This window comes from Theropithecus gelada, chromosome 10, assembly GCF_003255815.1.
Source record: "Theropithecus gelada isolate Dixy chromosome 10, Tgel_1.0, whole genome shotgun sequence".
In the NCBI taxonomy this organism is placed as follows: Eukaryota; Metazoa; Chordata; class Mammalia; order Primates; family Cercopithecidae; genus Theropithecus; species Theropithecus gelada.
In genome coordinates, this window is record NC_037678.1 from 31,028,305 (window position 1) to 31,053,720 (window position 25,416).

Below are 25,416 nucleotides of genomic sequence, written 5' to 3' on the forward strand. Positions count from 1 at the left end.
GACCACATCCAGCCTGCTTTGTGGGGCTGGGGGCTGGAGAGCGTGGGAGAAGGCCCGGGGTGCAACTGTGCGCCTGCCGCAGCCTGGTCAGTGTCCTGTGGGAACCACTAGGAGGCACCTGATGCAGGTCACGGGTAGAGGACTCCGGGTGGCAGGAGCCCCAGGGGAAGGCATGCCAGGCCCATGTAGAGAACTTGGCCTCTGCATCTGCATGAGTCCCCTCCATGCTGGCCTGGGCCCATGGGCCCTGCTGGGTCCTTGTGGAGTCAGGGTTGGGGGTGTCCAGGTCTGCGCAGGGCCTGGCCTCCAGGAACAGATGATGCTGGAAGCCAGAGTCTGGGGTGAGACTTCCCTGACCCTGTCTGAGCCACTCCCTCTTTGCTGCCCAGAGCTGACCCTGTGTGAGGGCAAGGGCTCTCAGCTGCAGGAACAGTGGTTTATTGACCAGGCAGGGCCTCCCCAGCCCGGCCTCTGCTCCCCGAGGGGCTCGGGCTGTGTGGGCTGGCCCTGGCAGAAGGTGGACAATCCTCTAGGCCCAAGGACATGGGGGTCACAGAGGTAGGGGCCTTGGGCCCACACATCCGGGGAGAGTTCCCAACCGTTCCCAGCGGCTATCCCAGGCAGGTAGCAGGTTCGGCCTACACCTGAGTGCCCAGACCCTGGGCAGGGCTGGGAGGCACCTGACCCCACCTCCAGCAGCTCTGCAAGTGTGGAGTAAAAAAAGGTGAGTCTATGTGAGGATGGGGTTGGTTACAACTGTGGTGACGGCCTGGGGTGGGCGCGGGGGGGCCTGGAGGCCGAGGGTGGGCTGGCGGGTGCTAGGCAGGGCGACGGAAGAGGTTGCCAGTTCGGAGCCGCCGCAAGAGCTCCAGCCACAGCAGCTGCCGCTCCCGACGGGCGCCCTTCATGAGGCTGCTGTTCTCCAGGGCGCGGCGGGACAAGTAGGGCAGCACCTCCATCACGGGGCCGTAGGGCACGTACTTGTACACGGGGTAGCCGGCCTGGCCTGCAAGGGGGCAGATATGCCATGAGGTCCAGGCCCAGCACCGCACCCCATCACACCAGGGAGGGCCCCACTCACCCAGCGGGAAGCTGATCTGGTCACACATGCCTAGCAGCTGTCCAAAGTACACCTGATGGTCAGCAGGATGCAGGCACAGCTCCTCCATCCTATGCAAGTGGAGCCAGGAGCTGAGGGCCAGCTCCAGGACACTGTCCCCGGTGCAGGGGTACAGGGCTCCTGTCCCAGCTCTGAGCCCGTCCTACTACCCCAGGTTCCCCATCTACACTCTCCAGACTTCATCCCTGCAAGGTGGGGCTGGGGTATGGGCTCTGCCCGGCCCTGCCCCAGTGAGGTCTCTTCTCAGCAGGACTCTGCTGGGCTTCCCTACTCTTCTCCCTGGGGAGGCGTCAGCCCTTAGCCAACAAGATCCTCCTCCTGCTTTCCCCACCCTCCCCTCTGCCACCTCTCCTCTACCTCCCTTCCTGGAGGTGCAGCCCTTCCTGGGGCCCTGACCCACCCAGCAGCCTGCCCCACAGGGCAGGGAAGCTCCTCAGCTCTCCTGCCATCCCTTCCTCAAGCCCCTCCAGGGTTCTGCGGTATGACTGGTCTCTGGCCCTGCCCTGGCCCTCTGTGGGCTGCTCCTCTGCCCCATCCCCACAGCTGCTCTGTCCCACACAGCTGCCACCAGCCCCTGAGTCCTCGGAAGGCGGCTGCCCTGAACCGAGATGTGCTGCGCATGTCACATACACACGGGATTTAGGAGACTTTGTAGAAACATAACACTCAATGCTGTGCTGCTTTTCTAAAAGCAGCTGGAATACGATTTGAAGTAATACTTTGTATATTTTGGGTTAATTAAAATATATTCTTGAAATTCATTTTCTTTTTTAATGTGGCTACTAAAGAATTTTACAGATGTGGCTTGCATTATATATCTGTTAGCACTGCTCAGATATTGGGGTGGGGCCCTCAACTCTGTCCTGTCTTCACACCACCCCTGACAGGGTCTTACAAAGATTCTCAGGGTTTGAAATATCCATGCAGTGACAGTTCTCACGTTTCATCTCCAGCTTCCTATATCCAGGTATCCTGACTTAGCCGGTCTGCACAGCACTGGGGCCCCCACCCTGGGCTGAGTTCTGCCCGCTCCTCACACATCACCTGGGTGACTGGTGGGGCCTGTGCTGTGCTTCCCACTCCCTCCCCGAGGGCCTCCCCTCCCCTGTTCTCCCCCCGCCCCAGCCCTGGCTCCCAGAGTACCCATCAGCCAGAGGCCCTTTCCCTCCATCCCTGGGCTGGGCTCCAGTGTCGGGACCACCCAGTCTAAAGCAGGCACCCGTCTCTGCCACATCGCCCTGGTCTCCATCGTGTGTCTCCCTCAACCCCAGGACAAGAACCCGAGAGCCGGGCTGCCATTGCTGGCTGCCCCCTCCCCTGTGGTGTGCACGGCCTCTGCCATGTGACTGCAGCTCCCCCCAGCGCCGGGCAGCAGCTCACTCCGCCTGGCATCTGGGCTTGGCCTCATGAGGCATTTTGGCCAACAGGGAGGTACCAAAGGTGACACAAGCAGAGGCCTGCCCTCTCCAGGCCTTCTGGAAGCCTGAGCCCACCACATGCCCAAGCCTGGGCTGGCCTGTGGGACACTGGACCTGGGTACAGCCTCCTTTACTGCCCCAGCCATGAATGAGCTCATTAGGCCCCACCGGCCCCAGATCACAGATGCAGGAGGGACACAGGCACGACCAGCAGCACAAGCATCAGCTGAGCCAGCCCGCCCAGGCCTGCAGAACATGCCACTGTTTCAGCCTCTAAGTTTGGGGCTGGTTGGCTCCTCGGCCAAAGCCAACTCGGGTTGTTTGAGGGTAGGTGGTGTGGCAGTCTGGGCCCGGCATAGGACAGAGCAGCTGCCATAGTCTAGAAGCACTTACTCAGGGGAGGGGGCCCCAATTCCCCAGAGCTCCCCAGCCACCCACTGCAGGGGCACAGAGCTGAAGCCTGCAGGGGTCCAGCCTCAGGCAGGGTTGTGAGCATGGTATTGGGGGAACCTGGCACACAGCCCTTGGGGCCATGAGGAGCGAGCCCAGCTGCCACTCAGGGGAGGGGGAAGCTGTGTCCAGTGGGGAAGCCACTGCCACAGCAAGACAGTGGGGACAGACAGGTGCCGGCGGGAAGCTGGAGAGAGGAAGCCCTGCTGAGGGCAGGCTGTCCTTTTGGAGTTGGATGGTGATGTGTCTAGTCAGGCTGTGAGCCCACCAGCATTGAGAGTCCACCCAGAGGCCGGGAGTCCTGATTACAAGCTGAGAGGACCCACCAGCTCCCGAGTGCTGGCTGCTGCTGGCCGCCAGGCCTGTGCGTGTGGAGACAGTGAGTCTGTCCCATCTATGACAATTAGCAGAGGGTCAGGGCACAAAAGCGGGTTTGCTGCGATTTCAGGCCATGAAAAAGCAGCAGCATCGTGAACAAAGGCCGAATGTGGACATAACTGAATGATTTCAGAGCCATGAGTCAGCTCCCCGAGCAGCACCAGGATGTGTCCTGTTGGCTGCAGCCCTGGCCCCAAGCCTGGCCCTGTGGCTTCACAGCTACTTGGGGAGCCCCCTCGTGCTACAAGCCCTGGATCTGGAACACCCTGCCCTGCTGTGGAGTGGAACCTCTGCTCAGCTCCTAGGAAGGTGAGAGCCAGCGAGGCCACTGCCCAGGCCCCCGAGGGTTCTAGGGGTCCCATCCCTGGGAAGGCGGAATCTGGGAGGGGAGGGGGACCTAGGACCCCATTGTGTGCATAGCTTGGGCTAAGGCATGAGATAAAACCGGGGTGACAGTACTGGAATATCCAAGAACTGACTTCACCTAACTTCTGCATTTGACTTGTTAGAATTCTACCAAAGTTGTGCTCCATGGGACACATGTTTAAAGGGAAAACAGACGGTTACATTCCAGATGTAGTTAAAATGTTAAGGGAACTGCTTATAAATGAGGCGGCGCTGTGGAGGCCTCCTGAGGGACTGGGCTCCAGCACTCCTTTCAGGAGCCTTCCGAATCCCCTAATGAAACTTAGGTTTTTAATTTGGAAGTTTAATAAGTCAGATGTTAATTTTTAAAAGTCTGGGTACAGTGGCTGATGCTTGTAATCCCAGCACTTTGGGAGGCCAAGAAGGGAGGATCACTTGAGGCCAAGAGTTTGAGACCAACATGGTGAAACCCTGTCTCTGCTAAAAATACAAAAAATTAGCCAGGCATGGTGGTGCACACCTGTAATCCCAGCCACTTGGGAGACTGAGGCATGAGGAATTGCTTGAACTTGGGAGGTGGAGGTTGCAGTGAGCCGAGACCATGCCACTGCACTCCAGCCGAGGTGACAGAGCGAGATTCTATCTAAAAAAAAGATGTTAATTTTAAAAACCAACGTAACTGCAAAGAGCCTTTGTGCTCTCACAGTCCGATGTCCAGAAGGCCGGCAGACCTGGGCCTGCAGGGCACTGAAGCTGCCCTCCAGCTCATTTCACCAACCTTTCCCCACAGCCGCCCGCCTGCACCCAGCAGGTTGCTCTGCCCACCCTGAGCTCTGCGCTGCTGCCACCTCTCCCCAACCAGAGGAGCCAACGGCTCGGGTGGGGTGTCGGTGCAGGGTGGGGCGCACCTACCTGCGCAGCGTGAAGCGCACTGTGTCCTCGTTGTGGGAGGCCACCATCACCTTGGCCTTGGCGTTGTGCTTCAGCTCCTCCAGCACGTAGTCCAGGCACCTGTGGAGAGTGCCACGTGAGCCCAGTTCCAGCCTGTGGTCGCCTGCGCCTCTCATTACCAGCTGCACAGAGAGGCGGCCGAGGGCAGGCCCAGGGCCATCCAGTGAGCTGGCTCTTTCCAAGGGTGTCCACAGGATCCCACAGGATCAGGAGGAACAGGAGCAGCATCTGCCCCTCCCAGCATCTCATGAAAAAGAAAGACCAGCAACCAAGAAGAAGTGAGCGATGTCTGGGACCAGACAATTCACGCAGAACCAGCTGGGGTGCAGCGTCCCTGCATCGAACGTGCCGTGACGCTGGGGACCAGCCCAAACATGGCCATGAGCCTCATGACAGACACAGCTTTGCTTCTGGGGAGGGATCCTACAGTGCCCCCCGGCCCTGCAAGGAAATAAAAGGGAAGCAGGGGCCGGGCGCGGTGGCTCAAGCCTGTAATCCCAGCACTTTGGGAGGCCAAGACGGGCGGATCACGAGGTCAGGAGATCGAGACCATCCTGGCTAATACCGTGAAACCCCGTCTCTACTAAAAATACAAAAAACTAGCCGGGCGAGGTGGCGGGCGCCTGTAGTCCCAGCCACTCGGGAGGCTGAGGCAGGAGAATGGCGTAAACCCGGGAGGCGGAGCTTGCAGTGAGCTGAAATCCGGCCACTGCACTCCAGCCCGGGTGACAGAGCGAGACTCCGTCTCAAAAAAAAAAAAAAAAAAAAAAAAAAAGGGAAGCAGGTCCCTGTAGGGCACAGTGGGGGTGGGCATCCCGGTGCACCAGGAAGCCCGAGCGGTACCACCCTCCTGCAGCGAGGACACAGCAGGCTTGACCACGCGCACATTCTCTCTGACCCAGCAATTCCAGTTCCAGGAACCTAGGACAGCTGCATCCTCAGACACAAAACCCCTGATGGCCCGTGTGTACCATAGAGGGTGACGGTGTGTCCAGCGAGTCCCTGTTACAATAACCAGACTGAAACCAGTAAGATCAAAGATGCTGGACACACAGTCCCGGGCACCCCATGCCGGCTGGTAACAGCGCCACTCTGCAAGCCCACACAAGGGGACCCAGATGGAACGCGAAATGAAAAGCACATTGGGCAGAGAACACACTACAACGCAAACAACAATGGCGGAGATGTGTGCGCTGCGGCACGATGGGCACGGTGGTGGCAGGAGGGGAGCTGCAGCCAACCAGGAGACACCTGGGGTCTCTGAATTTGCAGCACACACACCTCTAAGAGGAAAAGCTCATGGTTGGCCAGCCTGTGCTATGTGAAAAGATCACCAGGAAACTAGAGCAGTAAAAGCAGGTGCAGAACAGCTGATGGGCGATCCCACTGTGTGAACTGAAAAGCAAACAGGCTGAGCCTGCGGGGCGGGGAGGGCCGGGTGCTCGAGCACATCTCTGGATCTAAGTGTCTGCAGGAGCCGGCTCAGGGAACTGTGGCCTATTTTGCTTTGTTCAATGGGCTTTTCTATATTTGTAAAAGAATAACCTTAATGTTTTTGAAAAAGCAACACGTGACACAAAAGCAGAGGAAATACCAGTTCTGACCTGGGGACACATGAGGCTGCCGCTCCTGCTGGGGTCTTCTAGCCCCAGCAGGGTGGGACAGGGTCAGTCTCCAAGCCTCTCCCTCAGGCCCGGTTTCTTGGCACCCTGCCCTGGGAAGATGGAGGCGCGGGAGAGCTGCGCACCTGTGGTACATGGCGTTGGTGGCCTCGTACGTGGGGTTGATGGGGTCCTCATAGCCGATCTCTGCCGCACGGGCTCGCTCCTGGGCCAGGTATGCGCCCCGCACCAGCTTGGCCCCAAAACACCAGCACTCACGGCGAGCCAGCTCCACGCCCAGGGTCACATTGTCATAGGCATCCTGTGGGGCCAGGGCCAAAAGTCGCAGGGAGCCTGGGCAAGCCCAAGTGACAGCAGGATGGGGCCTTCCTGGGCCCAGGTGCAGTCACCAGGGCTGGGCAGCAGCTGCCTGGGGAGGTACAGCTCAGGGCACCTGGAGCAGGTGTGGGTGAGGATCTGTCCCCAAGGAGCAATGGCAATGGGGATGTCTGCAGCTTCCTGTGTGGCCCGTGGACAGCCCTGTGGGAGCAGCTCAGGCACCAGCAGCCATCATGTGCTCTAGACTCCCAGGCTGACGGGGGGACGGGTGTGTACTGCAGGCTCCTGCCTGGACCCCTCCCCATGCCGCCCTGTGTCCTCTGGGCACCCAGCTCACCCCTGAGAGCTCTGAACCTGTTAACATCCCTGAGCAGTTTGGGGCCCACAGGCTAGGGTGGGCTCCCTGAATACATGTGACATCCTGGGTGAGTCTTTCTGAAGAGGACCCAAAGCTTTCATCCAGTTCTTAGGGGCGTTGAACTGAAAACACGCTGGAGGAAATGGTCATGTGGCGCCTTCCACGTTTGGGGCGTCAGGCACATCTAGTGGACCCTCATAGAGATCGCTGTCTTCCTCCTGCTCCTTAGACACTCGGCGGGTTCCGAGAACCACAGGAGAGGCTGCGGGCAGCGGGCCCTTCTTCCTACTCTGAGCCAGTCACCCCGGCCTCGGCCTCCTCTGCAGGCCTGGCTGTGGCCACCACCTAAGGGGCTCTTTCCTGGGCCCTGGGGCCCGCCCTGGGTGAGCTGTGCTGCAGAAGACCCCAGCAATCCCTTGGGGGCACGGCCCACTCCCTCCTCCATCCCGTGAGCTCCCTGGCAGGTGCTGAGTGTAGAGCCAGGCAAATGCCAGGGAGCTCAGAAGAGAGGAGCCCCGCCTGTGGGGTCTCCAAGCCCCAAGGCAGGCAGGGAGGGGCTGAGCGGGGAGCTTGCCTTGAGGTAGCACTGGTACGTGTTGAAGATGAGCGGCTTCTCCACATTGAACTTGCGCTGCATCTCCAGTGTCAGGCGGCTGATGGCCGGCTGGAAGTAGGTCTGCTCGGCGTCCACCATCAGCCGCACGCCCACCTCTGTGGCTTTCTGAGAGGTGCAGAGGGTGGAGCAGTGGGAGCGACTGTTGCTCAGGTGAGGCAGGTGCCCTCTTCTGCACGAGTCCCAGGTCCCCAAGGCCCCAGCCCTCTGCCCGAGCAGGGCAGCTCACCTTGGCCAGGACATCCATCCGCTGTAGCATCCTCGTCATCTGTAGCTCCTCCTCCTCAGTGAACCGGGACAGCAGGGGCTCCAGCTGTCCTGTCTGGGGGTGCAGCACACGGTCAGGCCACAAGTGAGGGCTGGAAAGTGCCACCCTGAGGCCCAGGCTAAACCTTTCTCCACGTTCCCAGCCCACGGGAACCCTCTGACCCGCCCACGCAGGGCCGGGAGGGCCACCTGGACACAGCAACACAGCGCCCGGGAACCTCCAACGCAGCCAGTGCACTGCCCTACGTGGGCCTGGTGGCACCATGAGGGAGCTCATTGGCCATGTCCGTGGGCCCCAGGCTCAGTCTAGGCCTGCACCCCAAAGTGTGTACTCTAGCAGCCTCCCCAGTTCCCACAGAGGCCTCACTGTTGTGGGAGGGCCCCCTGCAGCTCCCATGTGACACTGAGGAAGTGAACACTGACCACCCAATCGTCAAACAGAAGGGCTCCGCCCAGAGCAGGGAGAGGACCCAGGAGGAGGAACCCCTGGCTACAGGCTGACAGGGTGGTCGTGCAGCACATGCTGACACATGGTTGGGGACCAGGGCAACCTCCAGGATGAGGCCTTCAAGGAGCTGGTGCTCAGAGGCCATGGGGACCCATCCTGCAGGGCCTCCCACTCACCCCTTTGCTGCCCCAGCAGCCTCGCCTCACTGAGCACACACAGTACCGCTCTAGCCCTTGCTACACCATGCTAAAGTCTCCAGCAGCTGGTGGCCTTGGTGCACAGCCGCTCTGCACACACGGCGCCCCGAGGCTCTGGGTCGAGCTCTCTAAGTTTGAGGCTGGGCCCTCAGTGGACTGGGGCTGGATGTGTCATGGAAAGCTGCCTCTGCAGGATATTTTCTGAAGGTGCTTCTGTTCTTTCTTCGAATCCCAGCTTAGGCTGTGGTTTCAAGCATTCTGCCAGGTCCTGGGCACCCCTCCCACAGGCAGATGACTCTCATTCCTCTCCCCGCTGTACACAGGCTGGCCTGGTGACATGTTTCTAACACACAGAACTCGGCAGAAAAGACACCGTGTGACTTTTGAGGCGAGGCAGGAAAAGGTCACCCAGCTTCTGCCTGGCTCTCATGTCTCAGGGGACACTGGCAGGAAAAGGTCACCCAGCTACTGCCTGGCTCTCACGTCTCAGGGGACACTGGCCCTTAGAGCCCAGCTGCCGTGTTGGGAAAAAGCCCAAGCCACAGCCAGCACCAACTTCCAGACATGGGAGTGGGCGCCTCCACCAGGTCCCAGCCCACCACTCTGTGAGTACAGCTACCCAGGAGACCCCAAGGGAGGACTGCCCGGCTGAGCCCTGTCAACCCCAGAACCATGAGGGAGAAGCAGAGTGACTGCTGCGTTTCAGGCCTCTGAAGTTTGGGGTGACCTGATGCACAAGACAGATGACGGGGAAGGCCCAGACCCCCTCTCCTTGTGGTGTCTTAAGGCTCTGCGTGGGTCTCTGTCCCACCAAGCACTCTGTGGGCACTAGTGGGTTTGTCTCCTTCCCCCTGGACCATAGGGGGTCTGTGGGGCCATAGTGTGCAGTGATCTTGGTCATGTTAACTTCCCAGTGTGGGCAACAAGAGACACGCGTGGCAGGCTGAACTCCCTTCTCAGCCCAGCGCCCTGCTGAGCAGGGCCTCACCGAGGAGCGGAGGTGTTACCTGAGCGTTGGGGACCACCAGGTGCTTGGAGAGCTTGGTCCTGCTGTCGATGAGGCTGCCCCAGTCCAGCAGGTCCACGGTGCTGAGGGAGGAGGCGCATCAGCAGAGGGGGCGACCCCACCTGTGGGTGCTGGGGTCGGATGGGGGATCCAGGCCCAAACCTGTCCGTCCACCAACCACCACAAAACCCACCTCGGTGTGCAGTTTTAAAAGACAGAGAAGGCTGAGGCAGGAGAATGGAGTGAACCCAGGAGGCAGAGCTTGCAGTGAGCAGAGATCGTGCCACTGCACTCCAGCCTGGGCGACAGAGCGAGACTCCGTCTCGGGGGAAAAAAAAAAAAAAAAGACAGAGAAAATGTAAATACTGTTCTCTGTTTAAAAATTTAAAACCAGTGGCGTGCAGTGGCTCAAACTTGTAATCCCAGCACTTTGGGAGGCTACGGTGGGCAGGTCACTTGAGCCCAGGAGTTTGAAACCAGCCTGGGCAACATGGTGAGACCTGGTCTCTATAAACATAAATTAATTAAAATAATTTAAAACCAAAACACAAACAGTCCTGTATCTAGGCGGCTCTGAAAACACTGAGTACCCTAGGGCTGTTTTGGGCTTGTGGAGGGGCCGAGCATAGGCAGCCAGGCGGGAGGTGGACACAGCTCCGGGGGCCAGGGAGGACACAGTGGGCAAGGCTGACAGTATGTGAGGGGACGGCTGACTACTGCACCACCCCAGTCACCTCCCCACTTCAACTGGGGGCTCCTGGTGACCTCGGTCCCAGCCCCTGACCCCAAGGATGGGGCGTGGGGCTCTGATCCTTCACCTGCCAGCGTGGGCTCCAGGGGGGCTGAGAGTGCCACCTGTGCTCTGGACCCAGATAATTCTATAAAGAGCCCTCTATGGGGCCCCAGGGACTCCTGAAGCCATCAAGTCCTGCTGTGTGAAAAGCAGGTCCTTCAGCACTGTCATCCCAAGGCCCACCCTCTCAGGCAGGGCAGCCAGGACTGGGAGACGCCGCTGGGGCTTGGCTGGAACCATGGCTGATGCTCGTGTCCTCTCAGCCTGGGGGCTGTTCTCACCCAGACACTCCCAGGGTCTCCGCCGTGAACCAGTCCTCAATCTCAGCCCTGGATGCGATGCCCATCTTTGCAACACTTTCCTTGAGAAGTGAGAAGGCCTGGATCAGCCCCATTCGTTCACATTTTATCCTTCCCCCACCCATTGGCCTCTGGTGCTGTTTCTGGCTTTATTACATCATTAGCGAGAACGGGATCCATTTCTGGTTTGTTTCTACTGCATAGACAGGTCTATTCCCACCCTGCTGCTGATGCTCACCCATGCCCTGCAGGGCTGGTCCCCAGCCCTCCCACCAGCATCTCCCTCCTCTGTTCAGCGTCCCTCTGACCTCCTCCTCCCCACAAGGCCAACCCCAGCAGCTGCAGAGTGAGCCACGTGCCCTGGATGAGTTCCCCAAACCACCTCAGACCACTGCCCACCATGCCCCCTGTGCGCCCCCACGGTGCCCACCCCCGCACAAGACCCAGGAGTGGGGAAGGGGAGGGCTGCCCCACCTGCAGCGCGGCCACCTCCAGCTTGGTGTCCATGGCAGCCAGGCCCGCCTGCCCTTGCTCCGCAGCCATTTGGTGAAAGAAGCGTCTCCACTTGGTCAGCACCTCTGAGAACTGCAGCTGCAAACACAGGCCTGAATGCCATCTGCACACGCCCCTGCCCGCCCCCAGTCCCCCACGCAGCCCCTGTGGCCAGCTCAGGCCTCTAAGGCACAGGCACCTGTGCTTTCAGTGGATGCCCACAGCTGTCCTGAGGACTCGCACAGCACCAGACTCTGCAGGTGGAAGGTTCTAGCACTTACCAGAAACTGGGGTCTCCCCAGTGCCGTGAGCTTAATGGCTATGAAGCCGTCATCGCTGACTCTACCTGTCAGAAGCCACAGGAAAAGCCATGACGGCCCTGAGAGGTGCATGGAGGCAGTGCAGGGTGGGACAGGGAGGGCTGGGACCTCACCAGCCTACAGCAGGCTCCTGACCCCACCCCACCCCACCCATGAAGTCCCCGCACATGGCGCTCTGGAGGTCCTGTAGAGATGGAAGGGGGCTCCGTGGCGGGGTCTGTGTTTGCCATGCAGGTGCGGGACAGCAGTGGGCACAGGAGCTGCCTGTCCCCTGCCAAGCAGCCCCCACAGGCTCCCTGCCTCAGTTTCCTCCCCTGTGCCACCAGCACCATAGGCTGCTCACCCGTGGGTCACAGAATCCAGAAACACCGAGCATGGCTAAGGCAGAGACACCCTAGCGAGGCCCCCTTGCTCAGGCCTCTGCCCCGGAGCCAGGGTCTCCCAGGCACCTCTGATGTTCCTGCCCCCACACAGCCAGCCCGCAGTCCCACCCGGTCCTCCAGGCCGACCCTCCTGCAGCATTCTTCCCCCTGACACTTCTTTCCAAGCAGCAACCAGAAATGTTCCTTTAAAGTGAAAGCAGATCTTACCATCTCATCTTGTTTAATGTCACCCCAATGCAGGGCCTTCCCCTTCCATCTGCCCTGGGAGAACAGGCAATGGGCGAGAAGACGCCCCTCACCCTGATGGCCCAGCATTCAGCTGGCCACTCTGACCCCCAGCCCTAGTCAGGAGGCGGCTTCCAAGCACTGCTTGGAAGGGCCAGGTGCAGTGGTCCTGGCCCTTTGGGAGGCCAAAGTGGAAGGTTCGCTTGAGCCCAGGAGTTTGAGACCACCCTGGGCAACATGGTGAAACACCATCTCTACAAAAAAATACGAAAAGTAGCTGGGTGTGGTAGTGTGCAACTGTAATCCCAGCACTTTGGGAGGCCAAGGTGGGGGGATCACTTGAGCCCAGGAGGAGTTCCAGGCTAGCCAGGGCAACATAGTGAGATCTCTCTTTTTTTTTTTTTTTTTTTTGAGATGGAGTCACTCTGTCGCCCAGGCTGGAGTGCAGTGGCACAATCTCGGCTCACTGCAACCTCTGCCTCCTGGATTCAAGTGATTCTCCTGTCTCAGCCTCCCAAGTAGCTGGGATTACAGGCATCTGCTGCCATTCCTGGCTAATGTTTTATATTTTAGTAGAGACAGGGTTTCACCATGTTGCCCAGGCTGGTCTTTAACTCCTGACCTCAGGCAATCCACCTGCCTCGACCTCCCAAAGTGCTGGGATTACAGGCGTGGGCCACTGTGCCTGGGTGTAAGACCTCCTCTTTACAAAAATAATAACAAAAACAAAAACTTGGCCAGGTGTGGCGGCGTGCACCTGTAGACCCAGCTACTCAAGAGGCTGAGGTGGGAGGATGGCTTGAGCCCAGGAGGTCTAGGCTGCAGTGAGCTATGATCACACCACTGCACTCCAGCGTGGGCAACAGAGTAAGATCCAGTCTCATTTGAAACAAACAAACAAAAATATGAACAGGCCTGGGACCTGCTGCCCCTGACGGAGGGCTGCTGGGGCTAGCATGGGGCTGTGCAGCTTCGGGTGTTTCTAACACTGAAGGACACTGGGCCTTGGTGACCTCCGGCTTCTCTAGCCCTGGAAGCACCTGCTCCCCCCACCTCTGGCCCCCAGAGGCTGTGTCAGGGAGGGATTCCCAGGCAGAAGATGCGACACCAGCTCCCTGAACGGAACCTCCACCCTGGGCTAAGGGTGGCTCGGCAGCTGACATGGACCAACTTCCTGCAGCTCCTGGTCCTGGCCCCAAGCCAGGGAGAAGGGTGGGGAGCATAGGGTGGGGAGCATGAGGTGGGATCAGGGAACAGGGGGCTGGGGCGGGGGCAGGAGATGCCTTCTGGGAGGCAGTGGGACCCCTCAGGAAGGGCCCGAACAGTGAGGCACCCAAGTGTGACCAGAACCCAGCCCTCTGGCTCCTGCCCCAGCTTGGGGTTCACCCACCAGCACCTCCATGAGCCCAGGGGTCCACTGGGACATGGCGGGGGTATAGCTAGCAAAGAGGGGGCCCCACCTGAGGCTTCGATGCAGCGCAAGAATGTCTCCATGTGGCTGTCGCACTTGGCCTCGTTGGCATAGAAGTAGGTGCGGGCACTGATGACGCCACTCCTGCGGTCCCCAAAGGCCCGGTGGGCCTGGTATTGCTTATCTCGCTTATTTGTCCCTGGAATGGTGAATGCATGGCCTGAGCACAGCTCCAAACACCCACTCCCAGCACCCACACGCCAAGGCCCCAGGGCCCCTGCCCTCAGGAGGGCTCCAAGCGTAGTGGCCATGCCAGCCTGGCCTGGGCACTGTGCTGCCCCATGGTTCCCATCCCCAAACCCACCCTCCTGTCTGCACTGCAGCTCTTCCACCTGCAGTGCTGCATCCCCCTGGCGAAACCTCCTCATGAGGCCAGGACGGCAGAGCCTCCTCAACAAAAGCCTGGGTCCACCAGGAGGCCATGAAAAAGAAGCAAGGAATCGCTTTCCCCAGACGCTTGCGAGTATGTCAGAGCCCAGAGCGACAGAGCAGGTGCCCTGGACACAGCAAGGGCCCTGGACATAGGGAGGATCCCGGACTCCGACATCACCCCAAGGCCCACTTGTGCTCCAGCCTAGACTCTCCTAGAAACCAGGGGGTGCGTGGAGTGGGGAGGGCGTCTGTTCACGTGCGGTGGCCTCTCACTCACCACTGCCATCCCTCTCTGCAGCTGAGGTGCAGGACCTGTGGGAAGGAGGGGGAAGGCAAAGGTCATTGTCACACCACCTGAGCCTCAGGTGACAGGCAAGTTCCCACTGAGGCTGCACAGAGGGCCCCACCACAACCCCAGTGGAGGGTAGATTCCAAGGTGCAGCCCCAGCCCTGCCCCAGCCTGGGGAGAACACCTGGGCCTGGGAGGGGCAGCACTTTATGGGGCCATTGTGTCCCAAGGGCTCAGGAAGCCCGGGGCTCCTTGTGGGTGGAGAAATCAGAACGATATGCCTGAGTTCTCAGAACAGCCCAGACCTTGCAGCAAGTTCTTGAATAAAGGTAGTTACCTGGTTCCAAGTCAGGGCTGAGAAGAACGGAGGTGGGAAGGCACAAGCACACAGAGATCCCTAAATCCCCAACGAGGCCCCCTTACTCAGGCCTCTGTCCCAGAGCCAGGGTCTCCCAGGCACCTGATGCAAGTGCAGGCTCCTGCCCCCACGCAGCCAGCCCGCAGTCCCACCCTGTCCTCCAGGCCGGCCCTCCTGCAGCATTCTCGCCCCTGACACTTCTTTTCCAAGCAACAACCAAAAATGTTCCTTTAAAGTGAAAGCAGATCTTACCATCTCATCTTGTTTAATGCCACCCCGCTCCAGGTTCCCATCATTTCCCAGTAATACCCAAAATCCTGGGCCTCTGGCATGGGAACCTCAAGACTAGTGAGGCCAGGATGCTGGCTGTCCCCCGCTAGGCTGGCCACACTCTGCCCAGCCAAGCCCCTGTCCTTCCTGCAGGTGCCTCTCCATCCCCGTCTGGCCTGCACCCCCATTCCCACTGGCCCCTCCGTCCTCTAGGGTACCTGGCTCCCCTCCCCCACCAGCCCTGCACCCCTGCCAGAGCCCCTGTGAACACCCTCCTCTTCCTCCTCCTCACGCCACAGTCTGCTTCCTGGCACGTGGTTTCGGTGCTGTGTCATTAGGGCTAGCAAGAGTTGCTGTGGCTGTGAAGTCTACTGTGACAAAGTGACCATGGTCTCTCCCTGGCCCCGGGAGCAGCTCTGTGGTCATCTGACTTTATATTCAAAGCCTGATTAAGTCAGTGACCATGGGGAGAGGTTGGCTGCATAACCAACAGCATCCAGAGCCTTCCTGAAGCTCCCCAGAGGTGGCGCTCGGACCCTCGGGGGGCAGCTCTGTCCACACTCACAGGAAAGGACAGGGTCCCTCTCAGGTGCCGGGAAGGGTAAAGGCAGAGCAGTGGTCAGTGAGCCACATCCCACAGGCCTCCACATCAAGGAGCCTCAGCTGACTGCTTTCTACCTTCCACCTGCTCAAGGAGCAAGCCCTGGGCCAGGAGCCCCCACCAGGAGGCCTTCCCTCCCACCCACTCCTGGGCTGCCCCACATGGGCCAGGGACTCCTCATGTGCCTCCAGGTCCTCTAAGGCTGCAGCCCAGGGATGGGAGCTGGCAGGCAGATATGCACTGGCCGCCTTGTGCTGACAGAGATGTGACAGAAGAAGGTGGAATGTCATCTTGTGACTAGGGAACAGGCAGGCAGCACATGACCCCCTGCCTTCGACAGGGAGCTCCTGGGTCCCTGGCTTGGGAACCTCAAGACCAGTTGTGAGGTCAATCCCAGGACTTTCACGCCGAGGTTCAGGTACAACCAGGCAAAAGCCATCTCCAAGGGGGACTCACTCTGCCAAGGCTGGGGCGGCAGCCAGAGCCCCGCCCAGGGTAGAAACCCTCATGGCAAGGAACAGCAGACAGTGGGGATGGGGCCTCAGGGGCCTCCATGACCCTGATGAGAAGATCCCATCTTGAAACCACACAGCCCACAGTTTGGATAACACGAGACTTAACCAGACAGGTGTCTGCCTGTGAGGCAGCCTGCCTTCATGAAACAGGATCGTTATCTGACAGGTCCCCGGGCAGACGAGTTCTGGCTAAGCATTCCCACAGCTGTTGTGTTCATCCTCCGAGGTGGGCCTGGCAGGAGAGGCTGGGGAAGCCAGGGCCGCTCCCTCTCCTGCTCTGACACGCTCAGAGGCAGAACACCATAGACAGAACGCCCCTGTTTCCCTCCGTGAACCTCCAGAGCACAGACCAGGCTGACACAGCCAAGCACAGTGGCCAAGATGACCGCATAGCATGTGCAGTGGCCAGAGGGGCAACCAGGTCTCAGAGTGGACAGCTACGTGGCAAGGAGAGGGCCACACTCTCCAACAGGCATCATGGGTTAGTCACAAGGAGACACACATGGTGGTTCCCAGGCAGGTCAGGGTCCTGTTTCCACTGGAGGGGAGGAAGAACGCACCCTCAGAGCAGCTGATTCAGAACTGCCGGTGCCACATGGGAAATCTGGCTTTCCCCACTTGGGACGCTGCCACATCATGGCTCAAGGCACCACAGGGAAAAGGGGGGCACGTGGCACTGGCAACTGTGGGGTGTTAGAGGAGGAAGGGTGAACTGGTGGATGTGAGGCCCTGATCAGGGTGGGGACCACATCCCAATGACTGCTTAAAGCCGGGACCCGCCTTGTGCTCCCCCAGCCCCACCCCTCATCATGCCCAGGGCATAGTCTATGGAAGGGCACATGATCACACACATGGGCACGGCCCGGGACACAGAGAAGGGAAGAGCAACAAGGGGACATGGGGCAGAGGAGGACAAGCACGAGTCCCCAGGGGGTCTTCCGAGACAGCAGGAAGACCCTGACCACCCCTTCAGCCTCTACCGAGCTCAGCTCTGGGTAGCTGTTCCTGGGGACGTGATGCCTGTTTGAAACAAGCAGAGCATAGGGGTCCACGCCCTGCCCTTGCCCAACTCTCCCCTGGAGGGAAGCCTGGCAAGCCCCTTCCTACCTGTACCCCCTTCCCCAGCTCCCCCAGCCCCTGCCTCCCCAGCCCCTCGCTCAGGACACACACTGCACACATATCCCAGGTGAGCTGCCCCAGCCTGGACACCAAGGCCCGGACCCCGCCTCCAGCCAGCCCTGGGCCTGCACAGCCCGACTGATGCCCCCATCCATCCGCTAGGTGTCCCCTCACAGCCCAATCGTCAGGAAGATGCTTGGCCCCTTCCCCATCCCTAAGACCTCAGCCTGCTTAGGGGATCCCTGGGACTTCTCTCCTGGGATCAGGTGGGGCCCTGGCCTCTGGGAAGCATGGTCCCACCCCTCCTCTGTGTGGGCGCTGCTGTCCTGCACCTCCAGCCTCCCACCTCCTCCTTCGTGCTCCAGAGCACTGCTGGGACTCGCTTCGCCATGCACTCAGACGCCTCCATCCTCCCTGGGCCTCTCACAGTTAGGCCAGCACCACCTGCCATGGCCTTCATGTGGGGCAGTGGCCCCAGCGTCTCTCCCCAGAGTAGAGCTCATGGCCCTTGTGACAGGAAGGTAGGTTAGGAATACAGATCTTTCAGCAGTTCCCTGCACTAGGGTCTGCATAACTGGTCATTCCCGGCCAGGCAGGCCATGCTGCCATGTGGACATCAGATCAGTGCTTGCAGACCCAGCCCTATCCCCACGGCTCAGGCCCCTCTGAAGGCACAGAGCAGCTGAGCTGGGTAGGTGTCCTCACCATGCACCCCCGTGAGGACAGGAGGGAACCCTGTTCACTTCCCAGAGCTGGAGCAGGGCCCCTGCAGACAGCAGCCACCAGCAGCAAGAGAGGCACAGCCCTTGCAGGGCAAGGGACTCAGGCTCCTAAGGGGACGGGTGCCCAGCTCCCTGGCAGAGTGCAGGCCAGCCCACCTCCAGACACACAGCCTGCAGGGCAGGGAGGAAGCGAGGCAGGACCACCCAGGGAAAGGAGTCTTTTCATACCAGAGGTGCCTGAGAAGAAAACCCCATTGTGAAACCAAGTCCCCACCCAGACTCCTTCTGAGAACACACAGGCCATTGGTTATTCAGCAGGCAGCTCAGCAAAGGTTGCAGCCAAGGGCTCAGGCAGCTGTGAGGCCCACAGGGCCTGCTAGGAACACAGTGGGGTGCTGGGGCTGGAGCACCCCACCTTCAAAACAGCCAATCACAAGGCAGGGGCTGGGCTTCTCTCTCCGGGCAACTGGCAGCCGGCATGCTAAGGCAAGGCACAGACATTCCGTTCCCAGGGCTGGAGGCCTCATGTGACTGCCTCTCCCTCCCCTTCCCAGGCCAGCCACCAGGGAGGGGCATAGCAAACAAGACCTGACAAGGTCCACAGAGGGATTGTCCCAAGCCTCATGTGGGCCAGGCTCAGCTGCTGTCTGGGTGCAGGGGACCCAAATACATAAGGAGACACAGGGAGATCCCATCTTTACAAAAAAAAAAATTTAAAAATTAGCCAGATATGATGGTGCATGCCTATGGTCCCAGCTACTTAGGGGCTCAGATGGGAGGATCACTTGAGCCCAGAAGGTTGAGGCTGTAGTGAACCATGGCACCACTGCACTGCAGCCTGGGCAACACAGCAAGACCCTACTTTTAAAAAAATGGTTGAAAGAAATCAAAACAAGAATAATATTTTGTGACACAAGAAAATTATGTGAAATTCTAATTACCATGGCTCTACTGAGGCAGAGTGAAGCCGCTGTAGCAGGGAGGGTCTGGCCCAAGACTGAGAGTCTGTGCCACCTGGCTGTTTACACAAACATTTGCTGACCTGATGGGGGAGGCTCTGCTACAGCCTCTCTTCTGCAGGGATTCCTGACCCACAGGCGGGTCCCACTGCCTGACCCTTGCCTGGCCTCAGCCTGCCCTGCAGGTGTGGAACCTCCCAGGCCTGGCCCCTGCCCCAGTGTCAGTGGAGAAGGGAATTGAAGCCAGGAGCAGAGTGGCAGGCCGGCCTGGAGTCGGCTCCTGGAGGTCACTAACCCGACACAGAGCCCCTTCCCTGGGCAGTGAGTGTAGAGGGCAGTTGGTACCACCCTGACCCGCCCTCCTGGGCATCAGGACCGAACAAGACCATGTTTCTCTCCACTTCCTGGAGCAGTCCCTGGCTCATGGGAGATCCAGGCAAGACCAACCACTCTTTGCAGAGTGCTTGGTCCATATGCTGGTGCCTGTGCCCCTCCAGGCAGTGGCCTAGATAGGGCCAAGGGCCACTCTGTGCTCGGCTTCCTCAGGCCTCACACACACCAGGCCTCCCACGAAAGCTGAGAGCTGTCATCTACATGAAGCAAAAATGCAAGAACTCCAGGCAGAACCCAGGAGGGTCGTCGGTAGTTGGGCTGACCAAGCTCTCCTAGGCTTGGCCTCCGCCCAGCTGAGGCTGAAGCCCAGCAGCTGGACACGTCCCACCTGCTCCCGGGTCATGATCAGAATGCCCGCAGACACCGGGCAGGCCTTACTCCATCTCCTTGTGCTCTGCCTCCTCGGGGCTCAGGTCCTCCTCCACTCCGTAGTCCAGAATGGCGCCGACACCGAAGGCCCTGTTGTGCCGAAGCAGGGGCTGGATGGACTCCTGGTCCTCGCCGGCTACAAAATGCCCATAGAAGGTCATCTTCATGAGCTTGTTGAATAGCCTCTGCCCTAGAAGTTTCCTGGCAACATACAGCAGCTGAAAGGCAAAGGGAAGCCGCTGTCCTGGGCTGCCCGAACTCCCTTTCCCCAAGCAGGGCCCCGCTGCTCATCCCCGACCACAACACTTAACCCCAGCCGTGGGTCCCTGATATGGTCTCTTGGTGACTGGGCTTCCAGTGTCGATTTCATGGTGAAGACCAGCCGAAGCCGCTTGCTTCTCCACTCTGTCCATCACTCCAGTTCCCATCCAGAACAAAGAGACCACAGGAGGTGCCGCCTGCTTGGCCTGGGCACACTGTTCCCACCTGGACTCTGCCCCTTCAGGGCCCCACCCATGAGTCACTCCAGTGGCACACGGTGGGTGCCTGACCACTGCTTGGTGGAGAAAAAGGAGAATGGCCGGCCTCTGTGGGGACGGCAATGGGCATTGTGAGACCATCCTCTGTACCCACATCTTGGCAGTTCTGCGGGGGAAGAGGAGGATCTAACTTGACTTTCTAGTACTTGACTGCCCAGATTTTTCACTGTTTTGTTCCCTCTTATCCCAAGTCCCTAAAACAGTGTGACTGGCACGAGGCCGGCCCCTGAACGGATGCTAAATAACAAACGTGTGAAACTCAGGCTGAGTCTGTGTCCAGCTGGAGGGAAGCATGCCCTGGCGACAAGGACAATGAGCTAGGTGACAGTCCACAGAGGCCTGTGAGATGACTCCCTCCCCATGACCCATAGGCTCTGCAGGGTCATCTGGGGCTGACCAGTCACTCTGACGGACGCTGCCCGGGAACTGCTCGGCTGTCTCCTCCAATCATATTTCACCACATCGCTCATTCACATGTCCCAAGCTCCCATGCACCAAGCACCTTTTATAGACTGGAAACAACCAAAGGAAACTGACAAGGATCTCACATCCTGGTGGTAAACGAACCCCAAAGGGGAAGGAGGGACTCTGCCTGTCACTCAGGACAGGGGATGGGGCAGTGCCTGCACGGTGGGGCAGAGGTGTTTACTAACCTAGACCCAGGAGTGGGGCTTGCCAAGGCAAGGAGATGGCATGGAGAACTGGGGGAGCTCCAGCACGGGGGACAGCCAGGGCAGAAAAGACAGGGACAACAAGAGGCTACTGGGAGAGGAGGGCCGAGTGTGATACTCAGAAGCACACCTCTGCCCCGTGTCTGCCACCCCTGCCGTCTCAGCACCGACACAGGAAGAGCCTGAGATTTCTCAAACCCGATGGAAACTAGAACTCCTTTTTTGTGGGGAGCATCTCTTGAAACCATAGTTTCAGGAACAACTTCTAGTCTAAACAAAAGCATTAGCGAGTCAAACACTTATACCCAAGCCAGCCCTGAGCACCCACACACCTGCCCACAGGCAGACATGGCCCCACAGCCTTACCCTGAACATTGGTGCCCCATGGAGATGCCTCCTGACCATCACCCCTGGGCACGCCATGGGGCAGCCCCAAGGACCAGGGTTTCCCAGGCACTCACCCCTGCCTTCCTGCAGCCTCCACACAGAATCTGACTTTACTGCATTTTGTTCTTTCATAAAGAGGATTAGAAACTGGAAAATGAACATGCTGACATGTTCTCCGTCTCCCACTGAGCCTGAGCCTGAGCTGGGAGCCAGGCCTCATTCCTGCCGGCAGCACCCAGGGATAGCTGGGAGAACAGGATGGGTTTGAAACATATCAAAGAACACCCAAGTGGCAGGCGGGGCAGAACTGGGGACCTGAAAACCATCACTGAGCTCATCCACATCCGCTCTGAGAGAACCATCAGAAACCCAACAGGAGGGAGGGTGGGCAACTGTCTGCTGCAGGGGCTGGCACGATTGCCTCACAGGGCCACGCGGTCTCCCTCTACCTAACCGCTCGCCTCTGCACAGCCAGCACTAAATGAAGAGGCGGGAGCTGGTTCCATGCTGCACTGGTTCCAGGGATGCTTCTTCAAAAGATCGGGGGGCTGAGGGACTGGGTCCGGGCTGAGGCTGAAAGCTCCCTGCACAGGGCTACAGAAGCACAGGCAGGGCCGGCAAGTTTATTTATTTATTTATTTATTTTTAGAGGCAGGGTCTCACTCCTGGGCTTAAGTGACCCTCCTGTCTCAGCCTCCAGAGTAGTTGGGACTAAAGGCATGCACCACCAGCTCAACTAACTTTTTTTTTTTTTTTTTTGAGGCAGAGTTTTGCTCTGTTGCCCAGGCTGGAGTGCAGTAGCACAGTCTCGGCTCACTGAAACCTCCACCTCCCAGGTTCAAGTGATTCTCCCGCCTCAGCCTCCCAAGTAGCAGAGATTACAGGTGCCCACCACCACGCCCGGCTAATTTTTATATTTTTAGTAGAGATTGGGGTTTCTCCATGTTGACCAGGCTGGTCTTGAACTCCTAACTTCAGGTGATCCACCCGTCTCGGCCTCCCAAAGTGCTGGAATTACAGGTGTGAGCCACCGCGCCTGGCCCCTGCTAACTTTTAAAAATATTTTGTAGAGACAGGGTTTCACAATGTTGCTCAGGCTGGTCTTGAACTCCTGGCCTTAAGTGGTCCTCCTGCCTTGACCTCCTGAAGTGCTGGAATTATAGGCATGAGCCACCATGCCCAGCCTAGGGCTGGTATGAGCAGAGCAAAGCAACCACTGTAACACCATCCTGGTGTCACTGATGCCCCCGCATGGCACTACCTGAGACCAGGGCAGCCCCTTCAGGTGAGGAGGGCCTTCGAGGATTTAGAAACCTGCACCAGTAACACATACACTTGTACCCCCTGTGAAAGACTCGATCAGATGTGTGCAGAGCAACACTGGCAGAGCCGGTTCTCTCCCCTCCCCCTCCTCAGGGAACCACCGTCACCATGGGTCCTGTCCCTTCTGTGAGGCCGCACACCTAACCTCAGTGCTGTTGTCATGGAAATCCCGGGACTTTCCTAAACCCTCCTCAAAAAGCCCTGCTTTCAGGCAAGGGCGGGCCCCAACGCTGTCTGCATCCAAGGCAGCAGCTCAAAGATCAATTCCTGCAACCTGACACTCCTGTGGCAGGTGTGATGGCCCCACTGCCCCGGCGCCTCACAGACCTGTGCTGGCTCAGCAGAAGGAATCTCCCCACAGCCACAGCCCAGAGGGTGAGGGCAGGCCCCCCTGCTCTGGCCTACCCACAGGACCAGGTTCTAGTGAGCAGCTCACAAGCCCAGGACCTGGCCTCTGCCTTCTTCCAGTGCTGAGGCTGCCAATACCCACGGGACCACTAACAAGACAACAGCACAGACCCCACCGAGGGGCTTCCCAGAGCACAGGCAGGACCCTAGGGGAGCCTGGGAGAGGTCGCCTCTGGATGCCCTGCCTCTTCCAGGTACCCACAGCACCATCCCTGAGCCCTGGCACTTGCCTTAAGAAGGCACCCAAGGGACGGCGGAGCCGACACGTTCCTCCCACGGTCACGGAACAGCACCTGGCATTCCCCTCAGCGGACTGGGCACCAAACCCCACACCCAGCTCTTCTGGCTTCTCTGTGCAACAACTGGTCTAGACAAAACAGCTTAGGGCTGTGCCTAGAGAAACCTGACCTGGTGCCTTCCTAGCCCTCTCTCCATCTCGGCCACAAGGTGGGCACGGCTTCTGTACAGCTGGCCCCAGCTGCCACCTAGGATGCCCATCCTTGCCCTGGGCAGGGACCTGTAACTGGCCACTCCCTCCCCTGGCATTCCTGCCCTGCTGCCTCCTCCTCCTACTGCAGCACCACCAGCACTGGCTGCTCTTTCTGGATGCCCCTTAGATGTGGGCACTCCCCAAAGCCTCCACATCACCGTCCCTCCCCCTGCCAGTTCCTCTACCTGGGATGTCCCTTCTCACCTTCCTGCTCTCCACGGCCACGGCTTGACCTTAAGGCATCTTTATGCACACAAGCACAGAAACGGCCTCTCAGAGGCCACTGTCTGTCCAGTTCAGCTCCTTCTTCCTCCACCATCCTCCGCACCCCTGCCACCACTGGTCCTCGGCTGACCGTGGCGCTCCCCATGGGATTCGGGCCAACAGCATCTGACTCTGATTTCGTGGACCTCTGCCCTCACCTCGCACCCGCCGAGGCCTCACCTAAGCTCAAGTGTGGCTCAGTGCTTCTCATCTCACACCACTCCCCGCCTTCCCCCGCCTCCTGGTGAGGCCAGGGGTGCAGCCCCCGACCTCCGAGTCTCATCTGAGAAATCAACACCACCAGAACCCCAGCGCCAACAAAGGGAACGAAACTTGCAAACTCTTCCCAGGGTCACCTGGAGATAATCCTCATCTCTAATACCCCTAGGCCGATGCGGCTACAACAGCGTTCTGCTTGTTGCCCCCGCCCCCACCCCCACCAAAAGTCCTCACACTTTTTAAAGTTACCATGGGTGAGTTCAAAGCTGGGCGTTTGAGGGGCTTCCCTTTTTTCCCCAACAGTGTGCTCAGAGTGGCCCTGTCTGGGAAGCGGCTGGGTCCCGTGGATTTAACTCTGGAGTCCTACACCAGGCTTCTCTTGTGGCAACATGAAGAATACTCCATTTTAAATTCCAAGTGATAACTTTGTATTTCCACAAGTGGTATATATCGTAAATATTAAAACGATAATTGTTTTTAGTTGGTAGACATCGACAAGTAGGAAAATTTGCGAGGTTCGAAAGGCACTGCAGGAAACGCCTCCCTTCCTGGCTTCCCTCGCTCCAGGAGATGCTTGGGAGGCACCCCTTTCACGCCAGGAAGCTCCGTAAAGGCTCCCGGGACCGGCAGAAGCCCCGCGCCCCCGCCTGCACCCCGCGCACCTGCTCATGGCGCGCCAGCAGCGCGGGCCAGGCGCACAAGCGCAGCACCAGCAGGCTGCGCGCCAGCTCCCAGGTTCGCCGGCTGCGGTACGCCTCCTGCGTGTTGCTGAAGTCCACGGCGGGCACCGGTGCCCGCACTGCCTTGGCCGACCCACGTCCCGGCAGGGCTCCTGGGCCCGCGGCGGGCTGCTCGCGGACGGCCGGCGCCGTGGACAATGGGGCGAAGCGGGGAATGTAGGGGCGCAGCACCGGCAGGACGCGCCTCAGAGCCATGGCGGGACGCTGGTACCGGCCCGGGCCGCTTAAGTATGCGCTGTTGGTCCCGCCCCGCCCCGCCCCGCCCCGCCCCGCCCCGCCTGGTCCCGGAGGCCTCTCCCGATATTCCCCACAAATGCCAAAGGCTTAGACTTGACAAGCACGCTGGCACTTCATTTACATGGTGGGGACCCTCTGCCGGCAGGGCTTAAAGCCCACTGACTTCCCAAAGCCTCTGCTCCTGCTCTCCATGAAGACAACAACAGAGTGAGACCCTGTCTCAAAACAAAACAAAAGAAAAATCATGTATTTTCATATAGCTAGAAGATTATTGAGTGTTCGTAATGCAAAGAAATGATAAATGTTTAAGATGACAGCTATGCTAATTACCCTCATCTGATCACTGCACATTGCATGTATAGAAACACCACTACATACCCCACAAATATGTACAATTATTATGTGTCAACTAAAAAATAAAAATATCCGAGTGTGGTGGCTCACGCCTGTAATCCCAGCACTTTGGGAGGCCAAGGCAGGAGGATCACTTGAGCCCAGGAGGGCCAGACCAGTCTGGGCAACATAATAAGACCTCATCTCTACAAAAAAATACAAAATTAATCAGGCATGGTGGTGTGTATCTGTAATCCCAGCTACTCAGGAGGCTGAAGTGAGGGGATTGCTTGAGCCCAGGAGGTCGAAGCTACAGTGAGCTATGATCATGCCACCACACTCC

The 25,416-nt window shown here is 59.0% G+C and overlaps 1 protein-coding gene across 2 annotated transcripts; it reads right to left on the reverse strand.

Annotated features, from left to right (window-relative positions):
• Window positions 1–415: 415 nt before the first annotated feature.
• PRODH (proline dehydrogenase 1) lies at window positions 416–24,703 on the reverse strand. Of its 2 annotated transcripts, none has more exons than XM_025399519.1 (14): window positions 24,581–24,703; window positions 19,472–19,663; window positions 14,145–14,179; window positions 13,485–13,634; window positions 11,378–11,442; window positions 11,079–11,195; window positions 10,587–10,666; window positions 9,514–9,595; window positions 7,824–7,916; window positions 7,556–7,702; window positions 6,431–6,606; window positions 4,645–4,743; window positions 1,082–1,170; window positions 416–1,006 (listed from the first exon to the last, which is right to left on the reverse strand). In XM_025399519.1, the coding sequence occupies exons 2-14, from the start codon at window positions 19,627–19,629 to the stop codon at window positions 819–821; spliced, it is 1,479 nt and encodes a 492-aa protein (XP_025255304.1). In that variant the 5' UTR covers window positions 19,630–19,663; window positions 24,581–24,703; the 3' UTR covers window positions 416–818. The 2 variants fall into 2 exon arrangements, with proteins under 2 accessions (XP_025255304.1, XP_025255303.1); XM_025399518.1 differs by having other exon boundaries at window positions 19,472–19,680; window positions 24,426–24,703.
• Window positions 24,704–25,416: the final 713 nt, after the last annotated feature.

Excerpts from the sequence above, each read along its gene's own strand:
- PRODH (XM_025399518.1), bottom strand. The coding sequence starts at position 24,698 with ATGGCTCTGAGGCGCGTCCTGCCGGTGCTGCGCCCCTACATTCCCCGC. Across the intron at positions 11,196-11,377 it reads TGGGGAGACCCCAGTTTCTG|CTGCAGTTCTCAGAGGTGCT; the intron begins GTAAGTGCTAGA and ends CTGTGTTTGCAG. Across the intron at positions 10,667-11,078 it reads TGGAGGTGGCCGCGCTGCAG|GAAAGTGTTGCAAAGATGGG; the intron begins GTGGGGCAGCCC and ends TCACTTCTCAAG.